This window comes from Carassius auratus, chromosome 37 (genome assembly GCF_003368295.1).
Source record: "Carassius auratus strain Wakin chromosome 37, ASM336829v1, whole genome shotgun sequence".
NCBI lineage: Eukaryota > Metazoa > Chordata > Actinopteri > Cypriniformes > Cyprinidae > Carassius > Carassius auratus.
In genome coordinates, this window is record NC_039279.1 from 18,423,923 (window position 1) to 18,441,235 (window position 17,313).

At 35.7% G+C, this 17,313-nt stretch overlaps 1 protein-coding gene across 4 annotated transcripts in view; it reads right to left on the reverse strand.

The window, feature by feature from the left end:
• The window catches only part of slc39a11 (solute carrier family 39, member 11), a 98,181-nt gene that overhangs the window by 66,660 nt on the left and 14,208 nt on the right, over nucleotides 1–17,313 (reverse strand). For all 4 annotated transcript variants that reach the window (XM_026223255.1, XM_026223252.1, XM_026223254.1 and 1 more), the window contains exon 4: nucleotides 12,739–12,897. In XM_026223255.1, the coding sequence (XP_026079040.1) occupies nucleotides 12,739–12,897 (159 nt within the window). The remainder of the gene's footprint in view (nucleotides 1–12,738; nucleotides 12,898–17,313) is intronic.

Genomic DNA, 17,313 nt, shown 5'->3' on the forward strand with positions numbered 1-17,313 from the left:
CCAAATAATAAATGAGTCAAATAATAAATTAATTTGAAGACCTTAAATATTATTTCCAATCATTTTTATACCATGATTAAAACAAAAAAATCTTAAAGGGGGGGGGGGGGTGACATGCTCGTTTTCACTCAATCTCCTGTTAATCTTGAGTACCTATAGAGTAGTACTGCATCCTTCATAACTCCAAAAAGTCTTTAGTTTTATTATATTCATAAGAGAAAGATAGTCTGTACCGATTTTTCCCAAAAAAACACGACTGACTGGAGGCGTGACGTGTGGGCGGAGCTAAAGAATCACGAGCGCGAGTAAGCTTTTGTGTTGAGAGCGTTTGGAAGCTGTGACATTACCGTGAGGAAAAAACCATCATCCAAAACAAACCATGGCTAACAGTCAGATTCAGCCGTTTATTTATGATCCAGAATCAGATCCCGAGGCTGAAACTGAACGAGAGCAGCAGCAGCAACGACTCGCTCCGAGCGGGGCTCGAACCCGCGTCTCCGGCATGGGAGGGGACGCACTAACAAGGAGGCAGAGATATTTGAAGCAGTTTTACTCACTGCCTGCGGTTCCAACACACGATCGTGACCCTTTTTCGTTGGGACTGCATTATCCTTAAAAAATAAACGATGTGCAAATCCGTCGTCAAACTGGACCTTGTTTGTAAAACAAGCATCTTCGAAATGCAGGGAACAAACAAAAACACTTGCACAACTCCGTTGATGCTCTGTAAAATAAACTCCATCCACTGGTCCCTTAATGCTGTTTCTCTTTTGGTAATCTGTGCAGGGTTGTCTTGCCCTGGCAACCAAAAATATACTCCTTTTGTGATATTTCGCGACGCTCTTGCTCTGATCAGTGAATGCCTGTTGTGCTCTCAGTGCTCTGCTATACGGGAGCGCACGCTCTTCCGGCAGAAGTGCCTCAGGACCCATATAAGGAAATTCCGCTCCATCTAACGTCACACAGAGCCATACTCGAAAAAAACTTTCCGAAACTTGTGACAAACCAGAAGAGTTATTTTTGGAACAAAAATACTCCTTCAAACGTACAACTTAATTTTTGAAACTTTGTCCATGTTTAGCATGGGAATCCAACTCTTTAACAGTGTAAAAAACTCAGTATGCATGAAATAGCATTTCACCCCCCCTTTAATGTTATTAACCTGAGGTTAACGAGTTGGAGTACACTTCAACATCCTGCAATATCCTTGCCTCGCTACGACTTTATTCTCAAAATATAATGACTTTAATCTTTGTTTTTGACTTTATTCTCATAACTTTGAATTTATTCTCAAAATATTATGACTTTAATCTCGCAATGTGTTTTGTTTTTACGTGGCCCTAAAAAGTTAGTTTTAGTTAAAGCGCAGTACTGAACACTTCCACTAGGTGAATCCCTTCCCGTTCCTCTCCAATGCAGTCATTCTTGACCACGAACAGTGAGTACTTTTTGAACCCTTTTAAATAATTTCCATGTTCTTGTGAGTTTGTGTGTTCACATAGCAAGTGGCGAAACCTTTACAAAGTTTTATACCATTCCGATAAAGTAAAACTATTTAATTATTTTGGTCGAAAAGAGGACTAATGCAATACGATGCTCAGTAAATCACAGAAGTGAGACGTCTAACTTGGCACATACGCGACATCTGTGTTTTTTTCTACACAATCCAAACAACTTAAGGATGTAAGTGTCTGTTAGACAGTGTTGAAAACAAAGGGACGCGTAACATCTCAGGCCTGTCATGAGCAGAGCTGAGAGACGGATGAGCTGCTGTCCGGTGTTTATCAGTTCCTCCAGCGTGTGCAGACAGATGGAGGACAGCAGAACTGTACAAATGAGATAAGAGAGAACGCCACAGCAGAGAATCAGAGCACACTAACAACATGCATTTATGGATCTCTGCTTTCCAAGACTAATGCTACACCTACTCGCCATCCCACATTTCATCTTTAACCTCCATGCTTCAAATACAGTATTAAAAACCATGCAACTGTGAAGTAATAAACCTGCATTGATTCACACTTCTTGAGTCGTGTTGCACCTCTCTGAGGAGCACGTGACGCAAGCGATGTCTCTATATAATCGGAAAGTCGTGCTAATCTGAAAGTACAGTATATAGATGATGTTGCCGGTGGAGATCAGAGCATTCGGCTGTAGCCATCTGCCAGAGGAAGAGGCGGTTGTCATGGAACTTGTTGCCGTGAAGCGGTCGTCAAGAGCACAAGTGACACTGCGGCCGAACTAACGAGAGTCTCGTCAACACACGACCAACTGGATGAGGAAATATAACGCTGGTGGAAAGAGTGAATAGAGATTGTTCCCTTTCTGCATCAACTGAAGAAAAGATGAGAAGAGGGTAACAAATAAAAAACTAAAAGCACTGCAATGGTAACATTGGTAATGTTTTATTGTTTATGCAAATTTTAAGTAATTTTATTTAAATAAAACCTTTTTTTGTTGTTGTTGTTGTTGAAAATACCAGTGGCCAAAGTATAATAGTATAATCTTTTTTTTATTATTTATTTTTAAAAGTTCTATTAAATTAGGTTTCTATAAAAATTAATAGAAATATAAAAAGAAAAAAAATCAAGAAATATAACACTTTTATATAAAATATGCCTTTTATTTAAAAATATATTTAAAACTTTCATTAAAATATGAATTAATACATGATATCTGTATATAAATAAAAAACTTTTATATCAAAATTAAAACTGTTGAAAATACTGATTTACATTTATAAATTAATATTAATACGAATTAATAAAGGATATTTATAAAAATGCCTTTTTATCTTAAACTATATTTAAAGCCTTCTTGAAAATAATAATTTATATTTCTGCATTAATAATAATATGAATTGATTATTAATACTTGTACAAATATATATGCTTTGTTTTTGATTCATATTTATAAAAAAATTAAGTTAAAACTTTCTTGAAAGTAATGATTTCCGTTTATAAATTAATATTAATATGAATTTATTATTGAAATATACTCACATATACTAAATTTCATTATATGTGTAGACCAAATGCTTTTCTTCTCATAAGCCATATTGAAAACTTTCCTGAAAATAATTAATATTATGCATAAACTCTCCCCACATTAAAACTGTTCTCAATAACGGTATAAAGTCTTTCGAAGCCATATGAAACCAACACTGAGGCACAGTAAAGAGCAGCTGGTGCATGGCTCTTTCCTTCTCATTATCTGGGACACCTTTAGATGTCATCGACCCAGAGGTCAGTTTGCAGTCGTCTCTCTCTGACCCTCTGCCCACAAATGTATCAGGAGTTACACACACATCCATGAAGACGCGTGTCTCTGCATCTATCAGTGCGATCAGCCAGAGATGAAGGTGAGCCGCACCTGAACTGAAACACACCGCCATAGAAAGACATTTCTCAGCAGAGCGAGCTTCGGGTCATTAGCTGATGACCTGATCATGCTTCCGGCTGATTCTAACAGCAAGCACAGATGAAATGAAGCCGATGGTGAATGTTTAGGACCGCACGCCCCTCTCTAACTAATCAGCTGTCTTCTGGGGGGAGGATCCTGCTATAAATCCACCCTAAACGCCCTCGATGGGCATCTCAGCAGGAGTGAACACACCACTGAATCACTTCAGCATGAATCACTGCTTATGAATCATGATTCACTTGATGCACTACTGGATAGACGGACCTTAGACGGATAGCAATGAATACAGGTTTGATACTTTAAGAAATATTTTTGGTAAAAAAATGCTATTTTTTCTTTAAATAAAATAAGATAAAATAAAATAAAATAACATTACATTTATGGGGGATGCCTTTTTATTATAAACTATTATTTAAAACTTTATTTACATGTTATTTTTACAGATTTACATTTAAACATATATTTTAAAATAAGTATTTATAAAGTAATATTAATAATAATGAATATATATTTTTTAAATAAATATTAAAATAAATATCTTGACTATTTTGAAGAATATTCAAAATTGTAATTTTTCTTAAGAATATTTATTTATTTGTTTATTTAATTATTTTTTCCAATTTGCTATTTTATTTGTATTTATTTATTTTTGGTCTTTTTTGCTGGTGAATAATAAAACTAAATAAAATGAATAAAATTAAGAAAAAATAAATAAAATAATAATCATAATTAGTGTTCTTATTTCTGACCAGACCATAGAAAACAAATTGAAATCGTAATATTATCTATTCTTAAAAAAAAAAAACTTTAAAATTGTCAAATTGTCACATTTTTCAATAATATACTCATCATAATCAGTGTTGTTATTTAACTAAAACTATTACAAATAATTTTCTGTAATTTAAAAAAAGAAAAGAAAACTGGACATTAGATAAAAACTAACTGAAATAAATCATTTTAAATCGAAGTACTAAAATTACAAAATGAAATGAAAAAGGCAATAACAAAATTACTAAACCTGTAACTAAAATTCAATAAACTAAATGCATGGACATAAAAGCAAATCCTAAATATTAATAAAAACTATAACACTATATAAATAATCCCAACATTACATTAATCATAACATATTCGAATAATCTTCATTTGGGTTTTTTTCGCAGCAAATGTTGATACAATGTGTCAAATGAATAAATCAGCAGATCACATAATTCGATGTAAAGTATATTAAAATGCATGATCAACTAGCAGCTGTAGCTCTTGATCTTCCATCAGAAACTCAGCCGTTATAAAGATGTCTTCATCAAACGTGCGACTGAAGGCCAGATGATCATATTAAACAACTCTTCCAAGACCTTCAGCTGTTCTACACAAGCACTTGATCATCTTTGGCCTCCAAACACACTTTAAGGACGTCTCTGAAAGCTCCTGTGGACACAATCTTCTCCATCTCTAACATTCAGACTCCAAAACTAATGCAGAATCACGCGGAGTCCTTCGATGACATCCGTTGGGACTCTCCAGGGTGTTTTATGGGTCACTGTTAATTAAATTAGGCCAAGAAAGAAATCTGATTTATGCCACTCAACTACTTGATTTGCCTTTCACTACATGAATAATAAACTATATTCATAGATCCCAGTTATAATGCAGATTCAGATTAAATGGATGCATAATGTCATTCCATGTGACTTGCATTTAATAAGGATTTTAATGCAGAGGACACTCAAATATCAGGACTGGCATTATTAAAATATATATATTTTTAAATAGTTAGTTTATATGCAAGCTCATTTATATGGCATGTGAAAAAAATTATATAGAAGTTGCATAAGGTTAAAATAGCAAGTGATTAAAAAAGAAATAGTATGTTTGTCCCCAGTAATTATTTTTAATTTGACATCTTACTAAAGCAAAACATAATCACTGTAAATAAATCACTTTTGCATGCAGTAATAATAAGTTACATTTTTAATTAAATAATTGAAGTTTGAAATAAAACAACTGGAGTATTTATTTACAATAAAATTATACTTTAAAAAGTGTATTTAATTCAATGCTACTTATTTCTTGTAATTTGTAAATTTCATCAGCAAATGTGGTTTTAAAGCAAATAATTTTAGAAAACGTGTCACATTTATATGTAATGCTTAATAAAATTAGTTTAATTATTCCTTGCAATGCACCATATATTGCACTGATTGCATGCATAATTGAAACCACAGTTAAAATATATATCATATTTTACACCTTTAGAATAATAATGCAATTTAATTTTGTTTACAGTTATTTATGAAAAAATATAATGCACTGTGTTATAAAAGATTTCAAGTGTTTTATCAGAAAAAATATCAGATTTCATTTCAAGACAAAAAGCTGCATGCATGCACAGCTCTCCTGCTTTTCTGTGTTTGAGACGTTCAGTGTGAAATATGAAGCGGATGGCTAAAACTGTGTATTCATGTCACTCAAACAGTAAAGTACGGCTCTAGCAATGATACGGTCATGGGTTCGATTCCCAGGGAATGCATGAAGTGATACAATGTGAATTAGAGATATAATAAATCATAAAATCAGAACTGCGATATTGAAAGTCACAGTTCAGAGATATAAACTTGCAATTGTGGGGAAAAGTCAGAATTGTGACTGTAACAATGACTTTTTATTTGTTTTAATAATGCACGAAAAAAGCGGAATATTATGTGACCTAAAAGATGCAGCGGTGGGAAACAGTCCAAGCACAGAAAGCCTCTGTCCGTGTCTCTTCCATTCAGCGTCTGGCTGGTTCTGGGCAACGCTGGACTGATGCCAGACAAGGTTAGATAAAGATATCCTAACACCGAAGCCACCAAGAAAAGGACCGAAGCGATTCTGTACCTCAAACCGAGATCTTCATCAGAGGCGGATCAGTCTTTACGAGAGTCACCTCTCAATGTCATTACAGGGAGAATAAGAATGATCGATGAGATCAGTGTGTGTGAGCTGTGACGCTATGCAGCAGATCAAGATGAGGACTCAAGCGTTGCTATCTGAGGATCTTGTGTTCCTCCAGCCTCCTCTCGCTTTGATGCAGTCAGATGAAAGCATTTTAATTGTGCGTCTGTGAGCAGGAGTGACATGGTAGACACTACAAACAGGCCACTTCATTCCAGTCTGGATGGGATGCACATTCACAACAACACAAAGACAAACAACAACAAAAACAAAGACTCTTATCAGGAGATAAAAAAATATCGCCGTTAATCTATTCTGAAAGTTGTGTTGAGATCTGGGTCTATACTAAGCAAGCTATGATGACTTTCACCTTGATATTTTATATAACTGACTCGCTGAGACCAGCCTAAAAAGATGTTCAGGACAGTTGACGGGCCACTGCTGCGCATCGTCACGAAAGCTTATCTTTCTCACGTGTTGTTAAGCCGTACCGCTTGTCGATTTAAACATTAAAGCATCCAAACACAAGACGCGGAAAAGCTGAACAGAGTAGCGCGTGCCGTTAGGTGCGCACGAGAGAGAGAGAGAGAGAGAGAGAGAGAGAGAGAGAGAGAGAGAAAGAGAGAGAGAGAGAGAGAGAGAAAGAGAGAGAGAGAAAGAGAGAGAGAGAGAGCCGCGTATCACGGACAGCGACACTGAACCGAGCTCTCTTCTGCGAAGTTCTCCTCGAAGTTCCTCCTGCACCCGAACGAACAAATACAAATCGCAGTTTGAACAAACAAAAAGATGTGAAAGAGCCCAATTCAACACCACGGTGTTCTGGTGTTCAGGGCTCAAGCAGAGAAAGGCGTCTCAAAACACTTGAACATCGAATTTGCTTATTTTTGCTCTTGTGCCGACAAATACATACAAAATATGTCAAAATATCCACCTTGGAAATTATGCTCGAAAAAACTGTCAGTTATTTATTAAGTGAAAGTAAACAGTTGAGGGAAAAAATGGGATGTGTATTATATTGGATGAGTTCATCTTCTCTTAAAGGGACCGCGCCTAATTTAGCTGCTGGCTGCTGTAATGTTAATCCAAGAAAATTAAAATGTAAATCACTCACTGCTCTTCACTGAATTACTTTGTAGTTTTAACAGTCAAACCAAAAATTATTCAGACACCAGATATAATTTTTGATATATATATATAGCAAAACTGTAATAATGTGAGAAATGTTGAAGGTGTCTGAATAAATGTAGGTTTGATTGTATAATTCATTTTTACATTGAAGACCATCCAGTGCTATTATTTGGTTTCTGTACCTTGACACCTACAAACTTGAAAAAAACTTTCAAACATTGGTGTGAAACAGGAGTGATGTTGTTTGCACCTTGTGCAATGTGGAATTAGTTTACAGCTTTTTCAAGCACTTTGTGATGCATTTTGGAAACAGGAGATGAGCCCCTTTTCTAATGCACCATCTAGCTTGATAAACCCCTTCTCAAAGACTTACTGTTTGTCAATTTTATTTGGGTAACACACATATTCTGAATGCCGTCGGCAGAATTCGAATGAGCCATTTTAATCTAGATTAATTTCAAGATGACAGTGAGATTAATCTAGATTAAAAAAAAATTAACCTATGCCCACCTCTAATATATATATATAATTATTGCCAATGAAACTACACATCGATATGATAAGACATGATATGAGATATATGATATATGACATGACATTTTATATATTATATGATACGAAATATGATATATTATATGATATATGACATTATATGATATGAATTATGACATGATATGAAATTATATGGTATGATATATGAGATATGATACAAGATATGATATGAGATATATGATATGCTATATGATAAGATCTGACATAACATATGATATATGTGATGATATATGATAATATAATACATTGAATATTATCCATAACCACAAATAACTCAATAAATATATTTTATATTTATAATATAATTATTACTTATTAATATATTATGTATTAATTAATTATTAACTATTAAGTCAATGTATATTTAATATTTATAACTATTTAGTGTTTTCTGTTATGATCAATCAGGTGGTCATTATCAAACAAAATAACAATCTTCCTTCATACCTGTCCATATGGATTAACAAAAATATATGGCTACTATCCATCCGATCGCATAAGAGCGAAATTAAACCAGCATGACTGTATTTTGGGAGTGACATTAAAGGTGGAGAGTCGCTCTGACGGCCATAATCAGCAGAAACTGAGCAGCATCCACACAGCATGCTGGCAGCAAATGAAGCGAAAAAATAATACAGTCATTTGCATTATTATGGGACCCGTGGGGCAGACAAGAGAAAATAGCCTTTGAGACGCTAATGTGGAAAGATAAGGGCAGGTCAACACACAGGGTAATGAGATATAGCGTATGTCGTCCCTTCAGCTGATAGCTAGACCTGTCACTTATCATTCAAACTTCACGTCTGACTGCGGTTAGCATTACATCAACACTGAGAGAGAGAGAGAGAGAGAGAGAGAGAGAGAGAACAACAAGAAAAATGGAAGGAAGGCAGGAAGAAGACAAGGAAAGTAGAGAAGTTGTTAGAAGGAGGAAAGATGATGAAAAAGCAAGCATGAGGAGAAGATTACAGCCTACTATTGCAGACCTTCCGGATTTGTTTTGAATGGCAAAGAGGCTATATTTATTTTTGTTTCTTGATTAAGGTAATTTAGAAAAATATTTGGAGTTTTTTTTTTTTGACGACCAAGCAGTCAACCACAAGTTAAGTTTAAAGAATTTGAAGTTTAACACAAGTTTGATCAATTTAGCCTTCTCAAGTCAACACTTGCCTTGCCTACAATAAAATCCAGAGATATACACTTCAAGTCTACTTTTATTTGTGTACACTCACATTATCAGCCAAAATGCTGTGCTTTTGTAAAATAAAGAAATCAAACAAGATGCGCTAGACTGTATGGCGTGTGTCACAAGAATGAACTGAAACTCATCGTATAGTCTACTTGATCATAGACATGAGAAATATATCTATAAAAAGCTTGAAAGGTCAACTTTAAAACAAACCTATTCAAATTGAAAACAGAAACTAGCTTTGTACGAAAGGTGCATTTCCTTCTGGAGATGCTGCAGAAATGGTAAGTCAGCATTGCCAACTTAATCTCTGCAGCAGACACAGAGTCAGAAAACAGTAGTTCATTAATAAATAATGAAAATATCTCCATGCCATTTTCCCCCGACACATTCAGTCTTTTATTCTTTTGCTGGTGCTTTGTGGCAAGCTTTATGCATGCGCTTGAGTGCATAATAGGCTAGCTAGCCTATATATTAAAAGGCTAATTATGGTTTAGTATATATTTAAGTAATTTAATTGAGATACACATGCAATCAGTCGAATAATGGCTTAAACGAATGACTAGAAAATAAGTCAAGCCTCATCGAGCTCAGGCTGAAATACAGGGCTATAATAAAGAACCAAAGTAAGGAAAAGTGAAGATGATGAAGGGAGGTAATAAAGAAGTAGAAGAAGAAGGAAGGAAACAGAAGAGGAACAGTGAAAGAGAAGGAGAAGGATAGAGAGAGAGAAGAAAATGAAACAAAGAAAGGAAGGAAGTGAAAAGTGAAGATGAAGAGGAAGAGGAGAAGAATAAAATACAATGCAAAAAAGAAGAAGAAAAAGTGACAAATGAAGGAAGAAAGGAAGAATAGGGAAAGGAAAAGGGAGATAAAAATGAACAGGAAGGTAGGAAAGAAGGAAGGAGGAGGAGGAGAAGAAAGCAGAAGAGACAAAGTAAGAAAGGAAATTACTAAATGAGAAGGAAGGAAAGACAGAAAACAATGAATATTAAGAACAGCAAGGAAGATAAGGAAAGAGAGGGGAGGAAATAAATGAAGACGGAAATAAGGGAAGAAGGAAGGGGAAGATAGAGAGGAAGAGGGGATGAATGAAGGATAATGACAGAAAGAAGAAAAGGGAAGGAAGGAAGAAGAGGACAATGAAATAAACGAGCTGAAAAATTAACAGGAAGGAAGGAAAGAAGGGAAAAGTGAAGAAGAAGGGAGGAGATGGAGAAGAAGAAGAGGAATGAAGGAAGAATCAAGAGGAGAACATGAAAAGGAAGAGGAAAAGGAAAGAGGAGAGTGAAGAAGTAAAGAAAGAAAAAATGAAGTCTAATCAACAATGTGTGACATTGAACAGACAGTCGTTCCACACACACGATGATCTGACGTTCATCCGCTGTGTTTGGGCAACTAGTGAGAGGAAGAAAGAGCAGGACGTGTCTGTGTAAGAAAGATTGGTCTGTAGTGACTGGCAGGTGTTCAGTCACCCGACCTGAGGAAGAGAAAGAGGGAAGCGTGTGATCCGTGTCTCTGGAGCGGAGCCATGGTAATGACTTTGCTGGGGGTTTGCTGGCTTGGCATCTCACGCTCTTTCGCTCTAACTGTTTGCCAACAGTGCCAGTAAAAGTGACTACACCAGCTGTCCAAACACGAGTGGGGGGGCGAGGTTTTGTCCTGAGAGCGTGCACGTGTATTTCAAACTGATTACAATGTCACTACATTCAACCAGCATTGTGAATAAGAGCACAGCTCACCCTGAAACGAAAATTATGTCAGGATTTCAAGCTTCAGACGTGATGAAAACAGCTCCATTCAATTATCCAGATGACTTGAGATTACTAAACGTATTTGTCTAGTTACAATTTAATATTCCATCACTATGTATGCATGCATTTATCACATTTATATAAATAAACATAATAACATATGCTACATTATAGCATGTAATAAATATGCATGTGTAATATTCATTTATATATATATATATATTAATACATCTAAATAAGTGCATTGCAAGAAATACATTTTTGTTTTTGCTTTATTTTGGGGGTGAGCTATCACTTTAAGGCTTTGGCCACCCGACAGAATTGCTACTATTAGTTATGCACACATGCTTGATGAAAAATAAATGAGAAAATGTTATCTAGCTCTCGTCCTCATGTCTCACACAACAGCAGGGATTAATAGGTTCACAGATACATGAATAATGGAATAATACACGCTGATGTGAGAGAAACAAGCTGTTAACCTGAGAGCTTCAGCTCATGACATCTACACATTAACAGAGCTAGATCAACCGCATTCGAGGCTAATGTGAAATGAACAATATCTTGCTTTTTGCATGTCAGAATCAATATCCAGCAGCACCATGAGGGACATAAGAGAGACAGAGAGCGTGTGTGACGGCATGAGAGAAAGACATTGGTGAGCCTGTGCGAAACTGAAGAAGAGAGAGACGAAATAGATGGAAATAAGGAAAAAGATGAAAGTGACCAAACCTGAATGAAACTGGTGGAGAAAGAGTCAAATGTTCTCATTCATATGGCTGTATCTGTACTGATATTCAAATCATCTGTTTTCTGTGTGAATCTGTGTTAAGGTGTAATGTATTTCTGTGATGCTCCGCTGTATTTTCAGCATCATTCCTCCAGTCTTCAGTGTCACATGATCTTCAGAAATCATGAAAATATGATGATTTACTGCTCAGGAAACATTTCTGATTATTATCAGTGTTGAAAACGGTTAATATTTTTGTGGAAACTGTGAGACATTTTATTTTTCAGTAGTCACAGATGAATAGAAAATTCAAAAGAACAGTGTTTATTTGAAATAGAAATATTTTGTGACATTAGAAATGTCTGTACTGCCACTTTTGATCAATTGAATACATCCATTGATGAATAAAAGTATTTATTTATTATCTTACTCACCCCAAACTTTTGACTGGAGGTGCATCACGTTTCCGAAAAAAAAAAAAAGCATGAAGCACCAAGATCATGTGACACTGAAGACTGGAGTAATGATGCTAAAAATTCAGCTTTGAGCACGGAAATAAATTACACTTTAACACAGATTCACACAGAAAACAGCTTTTTGAATTTTTAATAATATTTACAATTTGTACTGTTTTTACTGTATTTTTGATCAAATAAATGCACCCTTGGTGAGCAGAAGTGACTTCTTTCTAAAACATAAAAAAAATCCAAAATGCATCAAAAATAAAATGTACCAATATTTACTTATAGTGTATAATATTATATATATATATATATATATATATATATATATATATATATATATATATAGTGTATACACACACACACACACACACACACACTATATTTATTTGGATACCTATATTAAACTAAACCACTTAAACTCATGCAAAGGGATTCCTGTGAACACTTCTGATTGATGACATGAATTATTAAACAGATGTTTAGAATGGATTGGCAGATTTGCAGAAACTTTGTAATACTACTTAAAGACTTAATACTACTTAAAGAAATGATTTGACAACTCACCAGGACGGGCATCATCAGGTCAGCGATGTAAACGAACAGAGCCCCGAGTGCAAAACCCACAGCGACAGGCACGAAGGCAAAGTCACCATATTTCCCAGAATCCTCTGCCATCTCGATAGCAGGAGCCAGAAGGGACCAATAGGACGCCGCCAGCATGACCTGAGGACAGAAGAGGAGCAGACTCTCACACGCTGCTGATGCATACTCCAGCACGACTCAAGCAGTGTGTATAATGCATGCATGCTCACATTTACGCTCACAGCATGCATACTACAGAAAAAGTATGGCAGTATTACTCCAAATACAGCATGTGAAACAAAAGTTGAGACACACAGATTTATGTTTTCTAATTTAATGCTTTGATTTTGGGCTTTGCCTGTAAAGTCAGTTTAAACAGTGCACAAATCTTCCAAACTCCAGTTTGCATCAGTAGACTTTTTAATTATTCATGAGTGAAAGTGTGATGCAAAACCCTGGAGCAGAAAAAAGCAAAACTCATGCATTTCTTCTATGCTGTCCAAGACAAATGGTGATCAAAGACTTGTTCATCTGTCCCGTAAGGCATGCTGGGAAACAGCACTGTGTCTTACATCAGAGACGGGAGATTTTATTTCACACACGCCGTCTAACAAAAGAAAAGCACTAATTCACAGACAGAATCACAAGGAAACGTTCCAACAATATAAAACAGTGTAAAACGTTAAAAATCTTCACAAAAAAAAAAAAGATCTCATGGTTCCATTCAGAGCTAAATGAGATTGCGAATAAATCTGATTTGGTTCAGTCTGGTTTGGTGTAAATTATTTTGTGTGCATGTTAACTAAAATTTGACAAACATGCTAATTAATTAAGAATGTTTTTCGGTCTCATTACAAAAACATTGCAGTCAAATATTTTACTGATGGACTGGACATTAAATATGGAAAACGTACAACCTGTTCCATCAGAAAATGACAGATAATACTGACTTGCATTACAATTTCTTGGGAAATTGTACAATTTCATCTGGGAAGCTCTGTACACTTATTACAAAATTAACAAGGAAAAGCAATAAAAATCATAAATGGATTTGCATTAATGGTGTGTTATGCAAGCATCACAGTTCTGAAAATCTCTCTTTTGCATCTCAGGATTATTAAAAACTGTAGAATATAGAATATATATATTCTGTTCATCAATGTTGCATTTATTTGACCAAAAATACAGGAGGAAAAAAACATTAATATTGTAAAATATCATTATACTCTACAATATGCTGGGTTGAATATATTATTATTATTATTATTATTATTATTATTATTATTATTATTATTATTATACAAAATAAGAAATATTGCTGTAATATTTCCTGTAGATAAGAAAAATGCTGTATTTAAAAAAAATAATACAATTATAGTACACCAGTAAAATAAAAAATAAAAATAAAATCATTTTCAAATGATAAAACAGAACAAAATAATTTAGTTAATTGAACCATGCCTACAAGAAAATATTATTTCAGTCTCTCTACTTCAAATTTTAGTTTAATTCAATGCGTCACTTCTGGTTTCTTTATAATTAATTGTGCATTTTAGCCATTTCTAATTGTGTTTTTTTTTTTTTTCAGTATACATTTGGAAAATAATCAAATTGATAATAGTCTATTCTGTTGTAAAGGACAGAGAATATATCAAAAAAAGGCTTATGAAAATCAGCACCGAGACAGCTGTTGCGCAGGCTAATGGAAAGCTACCTGTCTCTTAGGGCCTGTGCTGCACTTTGTGATGATTGTGATTATTGTTATTATTATTATCATGTCTTGTTGAAAACCTCAATTTCCTGCTGCTCCATTTGACATCTGTTTTGTTCCCTTTGAGTCCAAAGCTGTTATTCAGAGCAGGTTAATGCAGAACACCTTCAATAATGACAGTCTATTCTCTGGCACCATTTCAGCGCAGTGGGAATAATGAAGACATCTCCACTGCGCATTTCAGCTCAATTAAACGCTCAGCTTCTCTAAAAGGTGTGTTATTCATTTTCATTTGGGAAGGGGGTAATTATTTGATTTGCTTGTGTAACTCTTTCCACCGGATGAAGTGGTTTGAGTGAGCAGAAGACAGCATCAGACAAACGAACCCGCTCAGTTAATAATAATGCAGCTAATTACTGACTCGGAGCCTGAGACTCACAAATGGTTTTTTTTTTTGGTATTTAAAATATAAATTAAACTACAGAAGAAGAAAAAAATTACATACATACATATACACACACATACAGAGAGAGAGAGAGAAAGAGAGCAAATGTTTATAAAATAGCTAATTTACAATCAAACAAATTTACACGGAATAATAGAATCAGGTAGAAAGAAATAAAGAAAATCACAATAATATCATATTAGAAAATCATAATAATATAGGTTGTCTACTGTATATGATAAAACTAAAACTTAAAGGGGGGGTGAAATGCTATTTCATGCATACTGAGTTTTTTACACTGTTAAAGAGTTGGATTCCCATGCTAAACATGGACAAAGTTTCAAAAATTAAGTTGTACGTTTGAAGGAGTATTTCTGTTCCAAAAATACTCCTTCCGGTTTGTCACAAGTTTCAGAAAGTTTATTTCGAGTATGGCTCTGTGTGACGTTAGATGGAGCGGAATTTCCTTATATGGGTCCTGAGGCACTTCTGCCGGAAGAGCGCGCGCTCCCGTACAGAGCACTGAGAGCACAACAGACTTCACTGATCAGAGCGAGAGCGTCGACAAATGTCACAAAAGAAGTGTGTTTTTGGTTGCCAGGGCAAGACAACCCTGCACAGATTACCAAAAGAGAAACAGCATTAAGGGACCAGTGGATGGAGTTTATTTTTACAGAGCATCAACGGAGTTGTGCAAGTGTTTTTGTTTGTTCCCTGCATTTCGAAGATGCTTGTTTTACAAACAAGGTCCAGTTTGACGCCGGATTTGCATATCGTTTATTTCTTAAGGATGATGCAATCCCAACGAAAAAGGGTCACGATCGTGTGTTGGAACCGCAGGCGGTGAGTAAAACTGCTTCTAATATCTCTGTGTTGTTAACTTAGCTATCTATCGGCGCGTAAGCACATCAAGTAAACAACATGCGATGTTGTCATCAAACTGCACTTTCCACATGTACAGCTTAAAAAAAAAAAAAAAGACGACAAAGTGGAACTTAGTCATTTTCCAAAACCGCTAAGCAAATATATACAGTTTCAGTTCATACCACATAGAGACGTCGTTGCTGATGCTGCTCTTGTTAAATTTCAGCCTCTGGATCTGATTCTGGATCATAAATAAACGGCTGAATCTGACTGTTAGCCATGGTTTGTTTTGGTTGGTTTTTTCCTCACGGTAATGTCACAGACGCTCTCAACGCAAAAGCTTACTGGCGCTCGTGATTCTTTAGCTCCGCCCACACGTCACGTCACGCCTCCAGCCGCTTGTGTTTTTCTGGGAAAAATCGGTACAGACTATCTTTCTCTTATGAATATAATAAAACTAAAGACTTTTTAGAGTTATGAAGGATGCAGTACTACTCTATAGGTACTCAAGATTAATAGGAGATTGAGTGAAAACAAGCATTTCACCCCCCCTTTAAAAAAAAAAGATTACCTAAAACATTGGTTCCCAACCTGGGGGGGGCGCCAGAGTTCACAGGGGGGGCGCGGGAGTGGATATGCTTTGAGGTGAATAAAGATGCATAAAATGTTCTACTAATAATTTTACATAAAAATATTTTTTCAAAGTTTTTAAAAAATCATATGCTAACAATGCCAATTTCAATTACAATTTCGTTATTTCAAATGTAGGCGCGTTGCGCGTGGCAAGCGCGCTCATAATGTAAGAGACGCCGACGCGACCACAACAGTGCCCAACATCAAATGGCAAACATAATGCAAGCGGAACGAAACTGCTCGTTATTGTGTGGTTGACGGACCGTTTATCAGTTTGGACCAGTGCAGCGCGAGCCGATCGTGATCATGCGACGCTGTTACTACCAGGCGGCAAGGAATTCGACCGGAATTTGAGGTCGGCTGGGTGCCGCCATCTTGTAGCAGAACTTCACTTGCGTTAGCATCCCATTGACCTCCCATTCATTTTGCCGTCACTTTGACAGTGAATAACTTTACATCTGAGGCGTTTAAAGACTCCGTTTGTCCATTATTTATTTCTAAAGATACACAACAATGTATAAAGGGCTCCATTACCTTCTATGTTACATTATGGCACCATATAAACAGTTTTTGTAAAAATAGGCTAACGATTGCGTCATAACCACTTGACTCTCTGTCGCATTACCGTACAGACAGGAGGAGAAGCTCGCAGGCAATTAACTTAATATGGCGTACTGGCGTTACATTTTAAAATACTATACAAAATAATTAATCAGAATACTTACTCCTGCTCACTCACGCCAAAGAACTCCCCACTCAAGCTCGCCGTCTCTGCAAGATTAACGATGGCAGTTTGCACGCACAGCTACTAGAAGATTTACATCTGTCAGACAGGTTGCTGACGTTGTCAAGCTTCGTTTGAGTCTGCGCGTCAGAAACGGAAGTGCTAAAAATAGCTAAAAAC